This window comes from Malurus melanocephalus, unplaced genomic scaffold (assembly GCF_030028575.1).
Source record: "Malurus melanocephalus ecotype Western Australia unplaced genomic scaffold, MMel_1.1 scaffold_534, whole genome shotgun sequence".
Taxonomy (NCBI): domain Eukaryota; kingdom Metazoa; phylum Chordata; class Aves; order Passeriformes; family Maluridae; genus Malurus; species Malurus melanocephalus.
This window is the reverse complement of record NW_026623766.1, coordinates 51,304-72,347: the sequence shown is the minus strand read 5'-3', so window position 1 is coordinate 72,347 and position 21,044 is coordinate 51,304. Positions and strand designations below refer to the sequence as shown.

General features: G+C 42.5%; 1 protein-coding gene across 8 annotated transcripts; it reads left to right on the top strand.

The window, feature by feature from the left end:
* The first annotated feature begins 1,326 nt into the window (after positions 1 to 1,326).
* On the top strand, positions 1,327 to 21,044 carry CARD19 (caspase recruitment domain family member 19). 8 transcript variants are annotated; one of them, XM_057381844.1, is made up of 6 exons: positions 1,327 to 1,424; positions 11,521 to 11,663; positions 13,515 to 13,668; positions 17,855 to 17,914; positions 19,786 to 19,857; positions 20,541 to 21,044. In XM_057381844.1, exons 1-6 carry the CDS (start codon positions 1,406 to 1,408, stop codon positions 20,651 to 20,653), a joined length of 561 nt encoding a protein of 186 aa, XP_057237827.1. In that variant the 5' UTR covers positions 1,327 to 1,405; the 3' UTR covers positions 20,654 to 21,044. The 8 variants fall into 8 exon arrangements, 6 of the variants coding, with proteins under 6 accessions (XP_057237827.1, XP_057237828.1, XP_057237829.1 ...); XM_057381845.1 differs by lacking the exon at positions 1,327 to 1,424 and adding an exon at positions 5,458 to 5,543; XM_057381840.1 differs by lacking the exon at positions 1,327 to 1,424 and adding an exon at positions 7,528 to 7,711.

The following is a 21,044-nucleotide window of genomic DNA, read 5'->3' as shown; positions in this document are numbered from 1 at the left end:
ACCAGTGCTGGCTTTTACTTCACACAGACTGCGGGTTCCATGCTGGCTACACAGCATCCTCTCAAACATTGGGGGTCAGATGAGGCCCAAAGCAGGCACAGGRGTGACTTCCATGTGAGGACATGTACCCAAAGAGGCTTTGTTCCCTTCCCAGAGCTCTGCAGAATGTTAGTTTGCCAAATCTGTCAACTGTTTATTTACACRCCTATTTTAAGGGGAGGATGCTCTAACAGCTTTGTTTGCTTCCTGTCTTCAAAGAATTCAATTGTTTGGGATTTTTTAAAATAATTACTTGAGTATTTTTTCTCATGTGCAAAATCTGATTTGTGCTTTACCAAAGGATCAGATAAGAAGCCAAGTGCAGTATTGAACACATTCAATCTTCATTCTCCCGTGTACAACCTTACCGCCAATGCACAATCTGTGCCTGTTTATCAGGACTATTTGTGATCAGTATACACCGACCCATACTGCATGCTGATTTTTCCCTTGTGCCAGGGAAAAGAGATACACAATTTTTCTATCTGCATCATCTTCCTGTTTTACTAATGATGTTAAAATTTCCAAGGATGGGATGTCATAGAGCAGAATCAGGGGTGTGTAATTCACCAGGTAAATTCACAGGAAGTTAAAACTGACCAGAGATTTCCAGACGTATGGATGCTCCAGGCTATCATAGAATAGCGTGAGCTGGAATGGACCCTCATGGGATCATGGGGATCATGGGGTCATGGGATCATGGGGTCCAGCTCCTGGCCCTGCGCAGACACCCCAACAATCCCACCCTGTGCCTGAGAGCATTGTCCAAATCTCCTGGAGCTCTGGCAGCCTTGGGGCTGTGCCCATTCCCTGGGGAGCCTCTTCAGCCTCTGGGGGAAGATTATTTCATCCAAGTCAGTTCTGTTCCCATTTCAGGATTTGGCTTAACTGGCTGGGAATAAAGAGTTGGGAATTTGCAGCACAGCTTTTGCCTCTGTGTTTTGGAGTAAGAGAATTGTATTAATCTCCTTCTAACCAATGAAGTAATCATACAAAAAATAATACTCTGACTATATAAATAAGACTGGGAAATAATCCATTTTATATGCAAAGCAACTCTAGAAATTACTAGCACAMACAGAAAAAGCCTTCCCAACTTTGAGTAAACAAACATCTTGGTTTTCAGAGCTAATTACAAGTCCCCTAAAATTCGCAGCAAATTGCTTCYGACTCCCGGGTGCACACGAGCAGCCGCCCATAGCTGCCGGCGGGGCTCTGTCGGCTGTCACAGCCGGACTCCCTGTTTACTTTCGCTTCTCCAAGTTTCCCCTGACCTCTGCTTATCCCGGCAAGGAGGATTGCACTGCGGCTGCCCCGCGTGGGACGTGTGCMGGGCACGGCAAACACCCACCCCCGAAACCGGTGGATGATGCTCTACAGGAGATGTAAGTGCACATTTGTAACGAGGAATTTGGGCAAAACAGCGGTCTGAAAGGCACAAATCTGTGGGAACAGAAGCTCAGAGCCAGAAGGGCAGTGGGTCTGACGGGAGTGGCCAGCCCGTCGTCATTCCCTTACCATTTTATTTTCTGTCTTAGAGCTTTTTTTTTTTTTTTTTTTTTTTTTTTTTTTTTTTTTTTTTTTTTTTTAATTACTGACTAAAACTTGCTGAAGGGAGCCTACTGCACAATCTGAGCTTTCAAGAAATATTTAATTGTATTTTCTTAAACACAAAGAAAGACTTTGTTAGAGGAACTGCTTGTGCTATCTGGATTCAATTTGTTGCTAGAGATTCAGTCCTCTGGCGGTGGGAAAATAACAAAGCGTATTGTGATTCAACAGTTAACAGACAAAACAAAACACTACATGATGATGTTGCCAGGACAAGGGTGATATTTAATAAGTCAAATAATTCACTCAAATAAACAAAACGGTTTAGCGGGGGAAACAGTACTGGCTTGTGAGATTAGCTAACCAGGAAATCAATCTGCTGGGAAATAAAACATTGTTGTGCAGGTCACTTGTCTTGGCCACTAAATTCGAAGGCAGAACCCTGAAATGAATCGGTTTTGGAAAGGCACCGGGCTCTGTCAGGAAGCGGGGACTTTGCACGGTGCCGCTCGCCCCGGAGCGGYTTGTAGTGGGCGTTTCTCGCCTCCTCGCTGTTAGCGTGCAGCTCATCGTTGGCACCGAGACCGAGATGTGGCTTCCACATCCGCTTGTGCTCTCTGAATGTCACGGATCACACCACGGGAGGGCAATCGGCGCCCAGCTCCAGCCAAGTCSTTGCCTCCCAGGGAGCATGTCCATGGTGGCTGCCTGTGCTGCGGCCGTGTGCCTCCCCAAGGATCTGTCTTTCCACCGCAAACCGACACGGAACCTGCACAAGTCGTGCGTGACACCGGCATGAGGAGGATATAGGTTTTACCCCTGCTTCTTGTGCATTTATCTGAGTCTGTAGGACWAAAATATCTCCAGGCTGTGTGGCACTGTGCATCGCAGCATTCCTGAGGGTTTGATTTTGAYTTCCATTTCACTCACCGTGCTTGGAATCACTGCGTGCTCAAACACAYCTAAATTTATATTGGAGATTTCAGTCCATGTCACATTAAGATGACCATGTTTTCTGTTTAGTTATTTAGATTCCAGTAGTTCAAAAGTCGTAAAAGTTTTTAAATTTAGAATTTTTAAAATTTCTGAAAGTTTCCAGGGAAACTTTTAAGCAGAGCACAAAATGCAGTGAATTCACAGAGGTATAAAGGATCATAAAAACAAATCCTCAGCATAGCATTCTCCCACTGCTTCTTARTATTAGGCAACCCCTCTTGCTGTAATATTTTAATATACATATGAGAATGAATCATTGAATACAACATTGGTTTGGGTTGGAAGGGACCTTAAAGATCATCTTGTACCAACCCCCTGCCAYGGGCAGAGACATTTTCCACTGAGCCAAGTAGCTGAGCCCCATCCAAAATAGCCTTAAAAATACATGATGAAAGGTGTTACAAAATTGCAAGTTCTTTTCCACAAGGTTCCTGTTCCTTTACTAAAATACATTGTCAAAATCACACCAATACAGGCGTGGTCAAGGCCTCCATGTGCAATAATAATAAGTAAAATTTTTATTTTCATGCTGTTAGGAAGATCTGTATTCCAGAGGGTGAATAGAATAGACTCAGAATGTTTATACTCTATTGATCTTCTCAAGGATATGAACAATGAATGTCACAGCATTTGACAATACTAAAAATATTTCAGTGAGGTGTTTTCCCCATGTTCTTACAGTTTCTAGAGATGAAGCTGCTTTGTTGTGTAGAGAAGTATAGATCAAAATGTTAAAGAGTAAATGTGGGGCTGCAGGTATCTTGTTTGTTAATGGAGGTGTAGTAAATAGTGTGATATGCAGCACTTGTGGCCATGATCACTGGGAAGATCTCCACAATGAGCTCCTTGGAACATGATGTGGCACAGGGTGGGACACCATGTTCTTAGGAGAGCTGTGTCTCACTAGGAACTGCACCCTGGCAGAGAAGGCCACACTCTGAAAGGTGACTGTATCAGAGAGAGAAATGGTCCATAAGAAAGCATCAGAACTGCCTGGGTAACTCTGCCTGTCAAAATGCTGCCCCAGGACTAGTCTGGGTATGCCCATGTGTGCCCCACACCCCATCTCCAGAGCAGTGCTGGGTATAACACTCCCCTCATGATATCTCGAAGTGGTAGCTCTCACGAACTGCCAGCAAATTCTCTGTTTTCTTTTCTTTTCTTTTCTTTTCTTTTCTTTTCTTTTCTTTTCTTTTCTTTTCTTTTCTTTTCTTTTCTTTTCTTTTCTTTTCTTTTCTTTTCATAACTGCCAGGCTAGCTGGTGCTGTCTCTCCAGAGACCCATGACTGTGTCCAGTGCAGGGTCAGGAGCTGGATTTGATGGTCCTTGTGGGTCCATTCCAACACAGGAGATTCTGTGRTTCCTCTCTAAATCCTTTCAGCAACTCATGCCTACCTGTCAAACTTCAGAAGTCCTGGCCTGTCCATCAGGACACACTGACTTCCAGCATTAGTGCTCCATGCTCCCAAGGCACCACGCCACTCAAAGCATGGAGCTGTATGATTTATTATCTATCTAACCAGTCCTGGTATATCAGCACAGCTTTTCCACATACTTGGGTTCAAACTGAGTCAAAATTTAGGTTTGATTTATGAAAGAAAATCTTCCTTGTGAGGATGGGGAGGCCCTGGCACATGTTGTCCAGAGAAGCTGTGTCTGCCTTTTCCCTGGAAGTGTCCAAGGCCAGGCTGGGCAAGCTGGGAGGACCCTGGGAGAGTGGAAGGTGTCCCTGACCATGGCAGGAGGTAGAACAAGACGGGCTTTAAGGTGCCTTCCTACCAAAACCATTCTATGATKCCATAATTCTATGGCATGGAGGCAAAAAAGGGAAAACCTTTTAGGATCATATGGACTAGTTCAATGCACTAATGGCTATTTCCCAGGTAAAGATATGTCTTGCTGCTTGCAAACTTGCTCTTAAGAAAACTTTAAGTAAGAGATGTCTGTGCAAGGGTAGTTGAGTAGGTAAGAATGTTATGTGCCAGTCTGAAGGCCGCTTTGCCTACTGTGATTTTAATCCCTCAGGAAGACTTCTGTCTCTCTTAAAAATTTTCTTCATCATTTCAAGACAATCATAATTAGAAATAACCCTATGTCTTTTCCATAGTAAACCCCCACCTTTTCATACATTATAAAAAGACCCGATTTTGCCAGGAAAAAAACAAACAAACAAAAAAAAACCCCTGCAATAATAAATAATGCATACCTTTCTTTATCACAGTTTTCAAAACTGAGGTTCACTTTCAATCCTCTGCAGCATTTATCCTTAGTAAGGCACAGTCTCTTCCATACCTTGCTAGGTAATTAAATGTTGACGAAATTTAGTGCAAATGGCAGTTTTTTACATCCACAGATTTGCTTGTACTACTTCGCTCAGGAAGTTGAATATCACAATTAATTAGATGCTTCAGTGCTTTTCTATGAGAGAAGCTGTCTTTGCTCCTTGGGCTTGAGTCACAACCTGCCCGATGTGCCTTATGTGTCCAGCTGCACTTAAATGCGTGCTGTGCTGCAGCACAAGGAGAATATAAATTGTACAGATACTGTGAAGATGTAGACATAGTGTTTTCGTTTACTTTCAATTACTTCCGGAAAAGGAAATTGCAGCTTTACTAATTATGCATAGTTTAAAAACTGCTGGCTGTGCAAGTGTAAATTCATGCTTCTGCACTGGACGGTCTGGTGAGCACAACAGACATTTTAAGAACTGTTTTACCTCCAAGCCGCCAAGACGATGGAAACGGCAACGCGGGCTCAGGGAGCTCCAGCTGGCACCGCACTGACGGACCGCGCCTGGCGCTTCCGCCCCCGGCCCCAGCTCCGCAGCCACCCCCGGGCCCGGGAGGCGGTGCCCAGCGGCGGCCGCCCCGCTCCGCTCCGCCCTGCCAGGAAGGCCCGAGGCCCCGGTCCGAAGGCCGCAGCCTGCGGGCCGGGCGGGGTCGGGGCTGCCATGGCTGGTGAGTGYGGGACGGGCAGGGGCCGGGGACCCTCCGGCGGCTTGGTGAAGGGGCCCCAGGGGGCTGCAGGGCTGGTGTTGCGGTGCCTTCCGCGCCCCGCGGGTTCGGCTGCGCGGCCGCGGCCCGGCTGTGAGTCGGGATGAGCACCCGCGGCGCCACGGCCGGCCCTGGGCAGCGCCGCGGGGTCCCCTGAGGGCCGGGCCGCTGTGACAGCGCGGGCAGCGCTGGGCTGGGCTCGGGGCGGCAGGTGCGTGCAGAGCCCCAGCCTGGTGTAGCCGGGCAGTGCCAGATTGCACAGCCTGGYACACTGGTTGCGTGTTGTGAGGCGGCGAAATCTGCTGTTTACCCCCAGCCTCYACCCAGCTCACTGGGATTGTGCCTCTGGAGCACACAGGCTGTCCTGGTGACTCGAGGGCCCTGTTGCTTTAGCCATCATATGAAGCTTGGAGGACTGGGACTGTGTGTAACCTAATGTCACGCTCGAGTATCAAATACTTTTAAATATTTTGCTCACTGCAATTTTGCTACTTTTTCTCTCCTGTTTTTAAAAGATACTTTAAGTAAAAATTATTTACTGAAGTGTACAATTCCCTGCCAGGATGGTGTAGCCAGGTGGGTGTCAGTCACTTCTCCCAAGCACCAAGCTTGAAGTGTGATGAGACAGGTTGCACCAGGGGAAGTTTAGGTTGAATWTTAAAGAAAATTTGTCTATTGAAAGGTTGCCCAGGCCTGGTGCAGGCTGCCCAGGGCAGTGGGGGAATCAGCAACTTTGGAAATGTTCAAAAAACATGTGGTTGTGGCACTCCAGGACATGATTTAGTGCTAAACATGGTGATGCTGGATTGATAGTTGGATTCAATAGTCTTAAGGTTCTTTCCCAACCTGARTGATTCTGTGATTCTCTTGACTAGCTGTCAGAGACTCTTGACTTCTGGYAACTTTCCAGGAGCACATGGCAGTGGGTGAGAGTAGCAGGAGAGGGCAGCATCTTGTTTTTCACCTTTCTGTCATCCTTCCAGCCCAGAGGAGTAGATCAGTTCGTCTTCATCAGTGCATTTGGTAACTAGTGCTATCTGATTGTCTCAGACCATTTCTCTGCAGGCACCATTGAGCTTTCTGGAACAGATGTTTGCAAGTTCTGTGTGTTACAGAGGATGTCAGAATGTGCATTGGGTTTTGTGTCTGCTGTATTTAAATTTATCTGCGTAATGATCCTGTTTGCTTAATAAGGAGGCATTTAAGGGGAAAAAAAGCCAACGATGAAATCATAATACAGATATAGTGGTGTCAGAGACAGTGTCAAGCGTCCTTATGTAYATATTAGTGGAGTTATTAATTGGAAATGTGTACCTGCCTGACATAAAGTGGTTGGCAGCATTTTTGCTCCCAGGGCTTGGGTGTGGATGCAAGTGCTTCCATGTTGTAGTATGGCAAGGAAGGGCTGATCCCAGCCTACAAGTTTGAAATGCAGCTGTATTTATTCATTTACTGTGATAAGTAGGAAGTGGCAATGCAGCTTCTTAGGGCCCTGTGGCTTTATCCAGAYGGGCAGTGGAAGTAGCTCATGGAGAATTGTGTGTAGGGGACTGTGACAGACAAAATCRTGTTTGATGTTCCTTGTACAGAAAGCAACATGAGGTCTTTTATGCTAAGAATAGTTAAGCAGAACCAAAATTACGAAGAGTTTTTGGCAACAGAACTGAAAGGGTTGTGCTGGTTGCTAGTGACAGGTTTCAGGGACCACATACCTCACCAGAGGCATATGGAGGGGGAGTGCAAAGGTTTGTTCAACATCCTGGCTGCTGCCAGGGTCTGACATATCTCTGCCTAGGTTAGGAATTGTCTCTGACAAACTCCCTGTGAACACTCTGCTGTTAAATCAGGAAGAACTTTAGAAAGGATATCCCTGTGATGTTTTTCCTGCAAGTGCTGTAGCAGACAGTCTGGCACCTTGTGGTCACATATGRTAAGTTTTTTTATGAGTCTTGATATTTTCAAGAGCAGAATATATTTCAGTAGTCTTACAATGCCAGTATTTTGTGTATTGGCTATTCTGCATTCTGCAGCTATTGCCAGAAACCTAATTGCCTATTTGGAAGGAAGGATCAAGAGATGTCATTTTATGAAGGGTTTCAGCGAGGGTGATTTGGACCTGCTGGTGGAAAATGGTGGGTGTGTTGCTTTATTGCTGTCATTTACTGTTTGTGCATTTATCATCAGTGAATCAGTGATTATATTTTATAATCTTTTCTATAAATCATTAAATTAATTTATAATGGTTTTATAATTTATTTTATCCTCTGAGGAGCTGCTGGCAAAAAAATAATGTCTTGCTTTTCTCTGGTGTCTCTTAGTTTTACTTGTGCTTCCTTTCCTTCCATGTGTGGAGTCAGGTGCAGGGCGTATCCTAGTTTGGGTGCCTGTGCTGTGTGTCAGAGGCTGCTTGGACTTTGGGTAATGGAAAAAAATGCATGTGTGTGGTGTGTCATGGGCTTTTAGTAAACATAAATCAATAACATGAAATTATTAGTTGTGTTTTCTTCCCAGCTGTCAGACAGATCCCAAATTTCCTTCTGCCTATTGACAAATTTACATTTCTTCTGAGTAAAAAAATACCAACTCYTTTTAAGCACCTTTTAGGACATTTGGTTTACTGGTAGGTTCAGTGTTGTGATATCCAGTCTCAGCTGTATTTGCTTTTCTGTWGGGCTTATCTCACTGCCAGCCCTCCAGCTCTTTGCCAGCATCTGTACACTTGAACTAACCTGCTCTTGGCTCCAAAGTCTGTGGGACAGGATTAAGCACAGTTCTGGCAGAGGAGGAAATTTAGCTACTGTAGTATATGAAATTTCAAATTTGGAGTTAGATTCAATGCTCTGAGGGCATTAAAATGCCTGGCAATGCTACACCTGTTCTTTATACTGTGGTAAATTGACCTGCTTTCACAGTTTTGCTGCCCTGAACTTTCGAGGCAAGTACTGGCTAAGAGAACGACTGTCCCTTTGATGCTATGGTGACTCCTGCTTAAAAACAGTCTCCTTAGCATGAAGGTTTTAAATTGTCCTCGCAACATCTGTTGTCACTTTGAGGGAGTAAGATAAAAGCTGGCTGTGCAATATGTCCCAGACAACCCCACCCTAAATTCTTGAGACCTGATGCCACATCAGTAGCCTTGCTGCAGCCATGAAGTTACCTCACTTGGCATTCTTGTTACGCGAAAATGTACATGATGGGTATGTTCACTGTTAAAAAGCTGCTGCTTGTGGACAGTGATTATAAAACCTCATAGCAGAGTCATATTTTTACCCCCATACCTGGCCATGGCTGGCAGTGTGCAGGAGCGAGTCTGTGCCCTGACAGAACTCCTGGGGCAGGTTGGACTCAGGGACATTGCATGGTGCCTTGTTTCAACTGCTGGCGTTAGTGGGGCTTGTTTTGTTTGCTTTCTTTAAATTTAGTGGCTGGGACACAATTATGCACTGGCGGGCAGTGTCAGCAGGGGAAGTTTTACTTTCTGGGTCTGAAGGCAGTTCCTTTTGTGGCTTGGGCAGAGATTTCTCAGAATTAGGGAAAAGATTTTGGAAGAAGGAGATGAGGTACTAGAAGGGTGAGATATTTCTCCTCTGCTTTTATTTAACTTGTGTTGAACTTGATAATGCTCTTCAGGAAATGTTAAACCTTGCAACCCATCCTAAATTTTGAATGAAAGTACTTTGGAGAGGTGCAGGTGCAGACAGGTGAAACCTCTTTAAGGGTTGGGGAGGAAACTGATTGCTTCATGGGTGCTTCTTAAAATCAGAGCATCCCATTGGAAGGGAGAATCATCTTGTGGGGGCCTAAACCAGGCATTAGAYCTCTCCTTACAACAGGCACAATTTACCAGTAGCCAGAGAGGCCAAGAGCATGGTCTCATTCTCTGCTCCTGCCTTTTGGCCCAAATGGTAAGAAAATGTAGCTGCCCCTGAAATCTTGGAGAGGCCTCTGCATCATAATATGGCTCCCCAGGACACAAGTTTCAGGTGACAGCAAAAAGTCCTCAGTAAGAATCATAAACAGTCATATAAGGTGATGGTTTAAAGAGTGTGTGTAAATGAAAAGTGCCACRAGCACAGGCAGTGCTCAGAAATAGCACTTGGTTTAAATGTGATCTTGAGACTGTCACAGTTGCCTTCATTGGTGTAGCTACTGCTCACAGACCTCTGCACGCTGCCTCTGCGRGGGACAGGGAATGACAGCAGCAAAGTAAAATGCAGATAGGAGATTACACTCTGAGCCTGCTTTTATTTCACTTCGTATACTCATTCTGCTGGATCCATGTGGTTTTAGCCCATTGTTTGTCACGCTGGTATATGAATGTAATTGCTCTGCTGGCTGTAAAACCCTGGTTTAATACATGTTTTGTCTAAGGCACAGAGTTGTTGGTGACACTGAGAATCACTACAAGTCATAGAGTTGAGATGAAGGAGGGTGAGGAAGTTTCATCCCCCAAAYAGTATTTGCATGAAAAGACACAACTTTGCCTATGCTGKTTYTTGCCTCAGCCCTTTGTCATGCCAATGAGTTTCTTTGAAGAAAAATTTCATCTCAGCCCTGAATTGGAAAATCTGGGTCTTCTTGTAACAAAACAGAGTTGAACAGCATGTATGTCAGGGCAGTGTGTTTGTGACAGTACACTTTAAGAGCCCTGGCAGTGAGCTGCGGGAAAGTGAGTCCTTAGAAACAAATGGAAATGAAACAGTGTTTGTATAAAAGTTGAAAATGTAACTGAAATCCTCTTGTTCCCACAACTCTCTGAGTTGCATCAGTAGCAGAGTGTTCTTATTCGGATAGGAGTGGCACTGGTGTGGGAGAAATTACTAATGTGTGATAGTCACACTGGGAAGTTTTTCTGAACCCTTTCCTGTAAATGCTGTCAGTGCTAAACCAATGCAGGAAAGGGACAGTATAGTAACAAACCCAGTCACACTGTAGAAAGGGCAAGAGGTGCGCACAGGTCCAGTGCATAGTGGCAATTTTTTGGCTATTTTCTTTCATTCCTTTGTCTATCATCTCTAAATTGCAGGGCCCAAAGAGCTGATGGTTATGTGTTTTCTGGTAACCAGAATACCATAAAAGCTATGCATTTGCTTTAAATAGGGGATGTGCAGGGGGTTTAGGGGGTGTTTTGGGTTTGTTTTCTATGCTGCTCAGTTATAAAGTACTGTACTGACATTTTAACACTCATTTCAGCCACAGTCATGGATGTTCCCTTTCTAAATCTGATAAGAGTACAGTATTTTGGAACCGGTCTGTGCGTGTATCTTAATGTAGGCATTACAGACAAGCAGCTGTATGGAAATCTATGTTCCTGAAAAACCAATTGCTGACAAATTGGAAATTACACTAACCAACAGCAMGTCTGGATTTGTGTATTTGTTCATTCATTTGTTTGGGTTCATAGAAAAATATGTGTCTTACTTGTATATGTATTTGAGTGTACTTCCCTGGTAAAAATATTCTGCCTTTTAAATGTCCTTTCTCTCGACTTTTGTGTGAAATATCCTTGCTTAAAAACCTTGATGACTTTTTGGCAGAGGTGCTGCTATAAAACACATTAGTTTTAAATGTCGTAATCTGACTTCATAAGTGATAGAGATTTTCTCTTCAGTGGTTTATTAACTTCAGGACTGTATTTGATTGAATATCCATCAGAGCTTGACTTCTAAATGATTTAGAACCTTCTCCATTTGGAAAGAGAGAGGCAGTAGGAGTGACAAGCTAGAAGTTTGGATTTGTGTAATTTCAAGTGGATGGGTCTTTGAAAGCACATGGTAGTGTTGTGTTTCCCTAACAGATAGTCCAGCTTTCTAATATTGAGTGGTGGTGATAATTTTATTTTAGCTATTTAATCACTGGTAGATTAATGAACTTTACATAATTTAAAAATGGTTTATTAGTTAACTGCTGTGGTTTGTTCTGTGTGTTATTTTATCTCTAGATCAGTCCTATTGTCATCGGCTGCAGCAYGACATGTATTTCCTTACAAGCACTAGCCGATTGAATGAGCAAGTGGTTGATAAAATCGTTCTTCAACTCAACAGAGTCTATCCCCAAATTCTTACCAATGAAGAAGCAGAAAAGGTAATTTGATGAGTTTTGCTGTATTTCTGACTGTTGCGTTGCTTTTGCTCATCACTAGCCAAGCTGCCTTTTTCCCGACACAACTCTTGGTGCCACATGCAGTTGGTCTGCCTCAGCTCCTGCTTGCTGACCAGTTGTATCTGGTATCTCATGTRAGAGGAGCAGTCACAGGGCTGGCACATTCCCTGTGCCAAGTGGTTACGAGAGAGAACACTGTCTTCAGCAGCAACTTAATGTCACGGTCCCTGCCATGACCACGAGCATGCAGTTGTACAGCCAGTCTGTGGGCAGGAATGCACCTATCCTGTGACCACATGCCCAGCATGCTGCTCCTCACATGGGGTGGTGTGATCACATCAGGTKATCTGTGCTGCATCCATCTCTGTCCACAAAATCATCTATATTAGAGGAATCAGTTTTGGTAACCAGTTAATAATTTTAAGTATTGTTAGAGACACTGTGTGGTGTTAGTCTTACCAGTAAGTGTGGAGCTGTGGGAAGTGAATAGAGTTAGTAATACCTTGCAGTGGTGCCACCATGTATGGAGGAAGGCCACCCTCCATGACATGAAAGTGGGTAGCTGTTTTACGGAGGAAGAGCTTCTAAGTTTGTGTGGAGACAAAATTAAAGTCAGCTAAGTGCTTCCCCAATCCTACTTACAGTTGTTTTTACTTGCCCTCTGCTGGCTATATGTTTGCATAGAGTTTTAGCATATCAGGTTTTTTTTTAACATCAGGAAAAACAGGTCCARTTCTGCTGTAATCAAACTCCATGGGGGCAGTTAGTGTTGCGTGGTGTAGAGCAGAGCCAGATCATCAGCTGAGCCAGTCTTGCCACTTCCCTCAAGAGCTTCAAAATAAATCCATAAAGAATCTGAAACGTGATTTCTGACTTCTGCACTTAGGCAGAAAWGAACTGCTTTTTTATGGGTCCAGGCAAGTTTGTGTCAACTCTATTGAATRTTTAGGAAGCTTTTAATCTCCTCTGTATCTGGTAAATCCTGTGGGAATTTTGTCAGAATAAGGAGTGTTGTGTAAGACCTGTGGTGTTCCTGACSCCCTTAAGCAGGAATTGTTCCTAACTTGTGCTCCAAAGGTTATCCACTGTGCTGCTATGAAATATGATGCTTTGCTGAGAATGGCTTTGGATTTTTTCCAGATAAACTGAAATTAGTTTGATGTGTAAGGCTAGGGATTCATTTTGCTTTTCTTTGTAAGGTCTCCTAATATTCATCACATTTAGCACTGCAGAAAACATGTGGTTTCTATTGCAGCTGCTTGCCAACTTGAGTAATGGGAATTTTTGCCTGTTGMAGTGGGTACACAGCAGTTAAATGTGCTGGAAACAATAAAATATAGTGAAATATGTAATCTTGGGATGATGAGCACTCCAATACTGGGACTAGGATAAGCAGTATAAAGTGCCTTTTTGGGGATCATGACTAGGCAGCTAAGGGCAAACTGGAAAGCATCAAACWTTATATCAAATGATACGATTTGCTGAAATTTTCTGTCTACAGCTGTCAGAATTAAACTGTAGAAGAGCAAGTACYGTGTTAGCTTGGATGCAGGGAAGACACCAAATGCAGGGTGGCTTTCACTTGATCAGGACAGAAGGAAGGCATGAGGGAAATCAGAGACAATATTTTCTCCATCAGCCAGTGCTGACCAGAAGGAGCTCAGTGTTGKGCAGTGCATGTATGTCCTTTTTAGGTTTCCCTTAATTTTTTGGCCCGTTGTTTTAGTAAATATCAAAGAAGCACCATAACTTTGCTCCCTGGAATAGTGATGTAAAATTGATCTCTCAATCTCTCTGCTGTGGTAATCTCTCTTCTGTGCTTTTCTCTTACAGTTCAGGAATCCAAGAGCATCACTCCATACCAGACTCTCAGATCTGTTAAAGCACCTCCAAAAGAAAGGAGACAGACATTGTCAGGAGTTTTACAGAGCTCTGCAGATCAATGCTGAGCAGCTATTTAATGAYCTGCCAAGCAGGAAAATCTTGAGTAAGTAAGTTAATTTGTAAATTGATTGAGTTGTGGAATTCCTCACCAGTGTATTACAAAACTTCATTTCAGATGTGGTTTAGGTTATTTAAACAACCTAAACAGGTTCTAAATAATATAAGTAAACAAGTAGCAAATAATTGTTGGCATATATCTTATTTCTTCTCACTTGAGTTTTTCAAAAGCTGTAAGGGGAATTGMCTTGTTGCTGTTGTGAATAGTAGGGACAAAACTCTTTGATTGTTTTGAAATATGAAATACAGCTTAAAAACTGTTTTAAGTGCAAYATGTCTGACAGCTGTATAACTCCTGTGAATTGAAGGTTCCCTTTCATAGCCATTGCTATGTAATGGCTTATTTATTTCCTCTGTGTTTATTCTGACTTGTAGCACAGGAGAAACATTACAAACCTCTAATTTGTTAAGCTCAAAAGTCTGCTGACCCAGAACCCTGGCTTTTCTTCAGTCCATACATCTCCTTGTTGTGTCTCGTTTAACGTGAAGCACACTTTCATAGGCCCTTGCATTGATGGACTGTGATATTAAAATCACTTAGSACTTTCTTTGTGCTGCTGACAGACATGAATGATGTCCATAAAGCTGCCCCYCAAATACACTTGTATGTACTTCAGAAGGACTGAGGCTCAGACAGATTTGATTCTGTACTGCAAAGGAGCTCATTTCTTGAAGAAAAGGTTTTAAGCCTGACTTGTCAATATAGATAATGCTTGCTGCTTCTTTTTTTTTTTTTTTTTTTTTCCCTTACCTAAGAAATGCAGACAACACTGTTCCAAGTATATGGGAACATCCCATACTGAGATGAGTAAGGAGTTTGAGGGAAAGCTCCCACATTTACATAAGGATACAGCAGTTTAAGAAATCGTTATAAAGTATCTACCAGCTYTAATGCTTCACTAGTCGGTTTCTAGTATTAAGAAACTCGGTTAGGTGCCAGAGAAAATTACAAATGTGAGGCAAACTCGTGACATTCAAACCATTACTCCAAAACCATTCTTTTATGGAGTGAAAATGTAATATAAAATTGTAATTACCTTCATTTTGTCTTTGATTTTGAAAGAAGTAATTTTGTATCCGCCCGAACTGGTGGCAGACCATTTTCCTGCTTGCACTGGGAGGCTGCAGAATTACACCACATCTGTACCTGAACCGTTTTAAACTGGGGAAGTCTGGCCCATCCTGCCTCAGAATCTCAGTTGAGCCTCAATCCCCATTGATTGAGCCTTCCTGCATCTTGAAGGCAGTTCTTTGATCTGATGTTCACCTTGCAGAAGTCGTGTACTTTGGGGAACTGGCTCTTCAATCAAATTGTCTTGGACCTACCATTTTTTTACTTGGGTAGAGCTAAAGAAACAGATTTTTCTGCCAGAACAACTAGAATTTAGCAGACARCCTTTATGAATTAAGAGCTGTTTGAGAAGTATTAGTGTAGTCACTAAGAATAAAATTTCAAGACTGTTTTGATGTTTAAGAGTTGAAGCTTGTKTAATGTTCAGGAACACCTTCTACAAGCCACTTTTGAAAATCTRTCTTTACAAGGAGACTTTGGCTAGAGCAGAAACATGCTCTTCCTTGCATATGATTTATGTGATGACTCCAAGCTTTCCTCAGCTAGCCATGAGTAGGCAAGGTTAGGGTTTCTCATGTTCAGACTATGCATAGCAAATATCTGTGCTAGCAGTGCTTCATGTCAAACATACAGCTCATTGTGGCACSTGAAAACTGTTTTGCTGCTGCAGCAGCAAAGGGACTTCAGTAACCATCAAAAGTCATTAAATGCTCTGTTATATTGGTACACACTTTTAGGAGTTACCATCCTCAGAAGGATGAGAATAATTTAAAGAACTGAGTTAAAACATTACTGTGTGCYGAGGTTCTGCTGTTTCTTTCCTTTGACCTGAGAAAGAAATACTGAGATGATTGTATTAATATGCTTGCTGCTTCTTAGAGTTCTGTAGTTAAAACAAATGTCTGCATTTCTGGATTGAATGGTCAAGAAATGTGTGCAGCTTTTCAAGCTAAAAACACAAACACAGGGAAAAAAGGCAGGAAAAGCTCCTTTTTCAATATGAGGRGTAACTCCCCATTGAACTTGGACATTTTCAATATTATAGGCATTATCCTTCAGACCTCCAACACACACATGGTTTGTTACTTGAATGTTACTCCTTGGAAGTGCTCCCCGGAGTTTTCAAGGCCAAGGTCTGTGGGATCCTGAGTACCCTGGTCAGKGGAAGGTGTCTCTACCCATGGCAGGGGSTTGGAACTGGTTTTGAAGGTCCCTTCCAACTTAAACCATGCAATCGTTCTATAATACTCTTAGTAGTAGTTATTAAATTTAGCACAAAGCATTTACAGAATTGCCACTAGAATTGTAAATGTGAAGATGAAGAATCCCTAACATGGGGATTTTGTTCTAAATGCAGATTGAGCTGAAACAAGCAGTATTACAAGCACCTGGAGAAATTATTGATGAGGACAGGGATGAACCATGGCCAAGATGGAGTTCTGCAATAGATTACATGCAGCTGTACATAGGACAGGTTTTTGCTACAGAGGAAATGCTTTCAAACATTTATTTTTCATTTTTAAAACAGCTTTAAATTTCGTGCTGGAACAAAATTTCTTTGCCTGAAGTGTAAATTGCATGTGAAGTGTCTGGTAATGTCTGAACATTCCCACTAGAGGGGGGATAAGGCACACGGTGTGGGCAGCCTTGGCACTGTTGAAGCAAATGGGAGTTTCCAAGTGACTCAGAAAATGTTTTTATTTCTCTCCATGCTGGCACAGACTAGAAGGATAAAGGCTCAGATCAGCCCCACACAGTGATAGAAGTGGCAGAGATTTGYCTGTGCTCTCCTGTGCAAGTGTGAGGATTTCCTGGGGAGGACATCAGCCCCTCAAAGTGGGACAGGCTGGGTGAGGCTGCCAGGGKCACACTGCTCATGGAGACTTTGCAGCAATCATTGCTGCTTCGGTGACTCTCAGCAAAGTGCTCCAGAWGCTTCTGTTCTGCCCCAGTGCCATGGCCCTTTCCCCCCACAGAGAGGGATGTCCTTAGCAGGGGAGATGGATGTTCATTGGTCGCTGTCCTGGGTGGACAGGGCAGTTTTCGAGGCACCTCTCCTAGATCCTCATGTAGAAGGAGAGCAGTTGAAACCAATCAGACTTAAATTCTTCCCTATTGATAGCTGGATTCCAAGCTCTTACTTTTTTTCGTTTCCCTTTTTAACCCTCTTAACCCTTTGATGGTTGGACTTGGTGATCTTAGAGGTCTCTTCCAACCCTTTTGATTCTGTGATTCTGTGACCACAAAACAGTTAAAACAGTTGTTTTGCAGATTACTGATGTGTAATGGAAGGTCATTCCTCTGCCATGTCTGGTGACATCTGTGCATGCCCCGTCTGCAGACAGTGTAATCTCCGCATCTGGAGATGTGGAGATTATATTGTGGCAAAGGCCACTCTGAAAGGGTCTTTCTGCCCAAAGTGGAAACTACTGAACACCTTGTCTTAAGGCCAGCCTCCTTTTCTACTAGAATTTACAGAAAGATAGAGGCCAAAATTACTTGTACCAAATATTAGCATGTACCATAATATTACCAAATATTAGCATGAGCCTACAGTTTTAAAGAAGCTGGGCATGTCTTCAGCAGAGACCTGCATTTAGTAAATAATCTGCACCAAGAAGCTTTTTCTATGTGCTCTACCTCCCAAAATACATCAATGCCCTGAGATTTGCTCAAGAACWAAGAATGGGGATACATTAAATTCTAGAGGTGTTTTCAGATTAGTGCATCTATTAACAAGTAATTTGTATTTACTACAATGAAAATTGCTGGCATTGTGAAAGGATTATCRCCTTTTTTCCTAACTTGGGAAACAAGTGTAAGTTATTGATGTTGTCAGTGCTTAAGTAGAGGTGGAGCTGCAGCTGTTCATAGTTGCATTCAGATGACTCTCTGCCTATGTCTTTTGTTCAGCCCATGTCTTTTGATCAGTCCAGGTTTAACTCTAGCAATGATTTGTCATTGGAGGGGTTAATACTTTATGTCAGCATTGGATACTTTTTTGAAATGTGTTGTTTTGCACTGTTTTGCATGTGCTGATTATGTTTGTTTGTTTGCTTGAGCTGAGTACTAACTTTTCATGTGTTGCTTTTATTTCTAGAAACCCCAGATCCCACAGAGATAGACACTGACAAGAAGCAATATATGCTAAATGACAGGGGTAAATAAATCATACAGTGTCACCGGATGGAATGGCTTTGCCGATTATGATGCAATTTATTATCTCATGTAATTTGCACTTCATGTAACAACTATTTTGGCTTATGATGTCTTTACTGTCACAAGTTAAGTAGAAGTAGTGGAGGCAAATGTACTGTGCTACTGTTGAAGAAACCAGTGCCAGGAAATTGAAGAGACTGTAGACATAATCAATATTTACAGTGGTATWACTTGTAGTATTACAGCCAAACTCTTCATTTCCTGTGATTTCTTCAATGCTTGAACAATAAGGTCTATTCAGCTGCCACTGTCATTTTGCATAAGGCCATCAAAAACTTTTTGACTTGAAATTACTTTCAATTTTTTTCAATTTTTTAGGCTCCCAATTTAACTACAAATCATTTGAAAGCAATGACACAAAGGAAGGAAAAGCTTAAATATATTTTCCTTAGGAAAACATAATTAATTGTTTTCACCTTCCTCTGTTCAATGCCGGATTACAGAGACAAATATTTTATTCACAGATGGATATTTTGAAAAGGAAGATCTGAAAGAAAGAGGAAGAGTTCTCACAATTTATAATGAACTGTTGTATAATTTCRGTTTAATATTTTATTTAGAGATTTACATAAAATTGTGAGAGATTCAAAACACTTTATATGAATTATGCCTTTTTTCCCAATTTCCTGAAAGAAAACTGAAATAAGGAGCCGAAACAGTTTAACTTGATGTATATGTTTGTCTGTGGTGATGGTGTTTCTCCGAATATTGAACCAAATTGCTGTTCAGACTTTTCACATTGCTGTTGCTGTCTGCAGCRTAACAGTACAGGATGAACAGAGAAAGTGCTTGGAAATAAGAAATATAAGTAACATTTTATTTTATTTTATTTTTACTTACTACTTTTTTTTCCTCTGATCTGGCCTCAGACTAGAGATTGTTTGGCCACTAGCTACCCTCCTTGGGAGGTTGCATGCCAAGGAGCAACCAAATCCTTGCTCCTTTGCCGTTTCTCCAGTATGTGTGTCCTTGTCCACACAGTCGAGGAATTTGTTGTGGCAGTACATTTGTCCTTAAATTGATAGGTGTAGTTTCATTGTATCTCTTTTTCTTGTGAAGTAGCAATTACAAGTAGAGGTGTAGTTTAATTGTATCTCTGTTTCTTGTGAAATAGTTAATACTAATAGAATATTGGGCARTAAAGAAGCAGATATAAATCTTTATGCTGTTTTGTCAGTGGGTAAGTGTGAATTAGGTTTTGTTGAACATCAGTAATGACCATCACCATTAAATTGCCAGTTTCCGGGGGTGATTTGATTTAGGKGCACATGTGGCTCTTCATCTCAGCCCCCAGAAGAATTGTAAACATGGACAAGAATATTTGCTCTTACCAGAAAGTGGTGTTTGTGGAAAATCTGTGGGGGAAAAAAAACCCAACAAAAAATGTGCCTCTGAGGGTTGCATCCTCTTCCCCTGAGCAGGGCCCGGGGCTGTGAATGGAGTGAAGTACCTGGCTGCGGGGCAGGCCCAACAGCCTGGGCCATGTTTGTTTAGTGTTTAAAGGGTGGGTTGCACAAAGTTTTAGAATGAGGAAACATCTAAGGAAACTTTTCCTTAAATTCCATAGGCTATAGCTAGATGAGCAGAGGGGAACAGGGAATGGTGACAAAGCAGCTGTAGTAAAAATTAATTGCAGTCTAGTAAATGTACTACATAGTACATTAGCTTCAGAACATGTAGAAWTGTGAATGTGTTAGCTTCATTTGARTATGCTTAATTATGCATATTGATAGCAATCGGTGATTTATGAACTGAGCTAAACTTCTGCTGCCCTCTTCTGTCTTCATGTGCTTCCTTTCCCCTTTTCTCTAGGCCCAGTGTTTTTCCTTGCCTGTTTCAGCATGGCTGCAGGACTGGCCCTGTTCTGGTATTGCTGTAACTCAGGTAAGTTGCTCAGGGGCTTCTCTTGGCTGCCTTCCCTCAGCAGGGATGGAATGAGCTCCTCATCTGACAGGGCTCCTTAGCAGGGTGGGTCAAGGTGTCATCATTCATTAATGARCTCAGGATACAAATTGCACAGCAGACATGCTGAGGTATAAATAATGGATATTTTGCCTACAGAAGATGCCACAAATAGGGGTTCTTTTTAAAGACAGTAGTCACGTGAGCTCCTGTTGCTATAGCAATGGGTCATGATTCCCAGCAGTCATGAGACAGACCTGAACCTTCTGGCTCCMACACCCCTTGGGAGCTGGTGGAAGCTTGGCTAGTGCCAGGGCTGGGGGATGCTGCCTGGATTTGCTGAGTCCAAGCAGCTACAGCTGTCCCAGTGCTGCTGGCTCTGGGTGTTGGCTCTACCTGCTCCACACCGTGCAGTGCTGTGCTCAGGTGTGAAGCTGCCCCCTTCCCTAACTGACCAGACTCCTCCTACTTTCTGAACTTGCAGCAATGAGTCTGAATATATTCATYGTTCACCTCTCTTGGCAGTTGATTTCTGCAAATTGARGGAAATGGGCTTTCCTCRAGAGTTACTTTCAATTGATTTTTACTTTCTGCAGGTGCTGCTTCCTAGCTAAAATGAAACTTAAATGTGTTCACTTTTTCCTCTCATTTTCATTCTGTTTTAGAAACCCAAGTCATAGCAAGAGCCAGAAGAATCTTGGGCTTTTCTCCTATTATCATAGGAAGACATGTTAGAAATATTTGTATGTTGTATTTGGAAGACATACCAAGAAATTGAGGAAAAAGCGGTCTCTTCACTTGTCTGTACCGTACACCGGCCAAAGGAAGCCAACGATGCATAAATGTAATGTCCTATACTCATACCAAAGATTTTATTAACCAGCTTCATCAATAATTGTCTTGCCTCCAGATGTATTCAGAATTTCAGCTATAAATGTCCTTCCTTGTGGGAATGGACTGTTTATTTTTGTAAATGCTTATTTTAAAGTATTTATCATTTGTATAAAAGGTATTTTTAATACAAGCTTTAAAACGATGTCCCAAGTGAACGTGGGTCTGAAGCCATGTTTGCATGTGTTTTCTGTAGTGAGTGAAGGATCACAACTATCTGAAGAATGCTGGCCCTGTCTTTTGACAATTAATTTAAGCAAAGCACTGAAACTCATGTT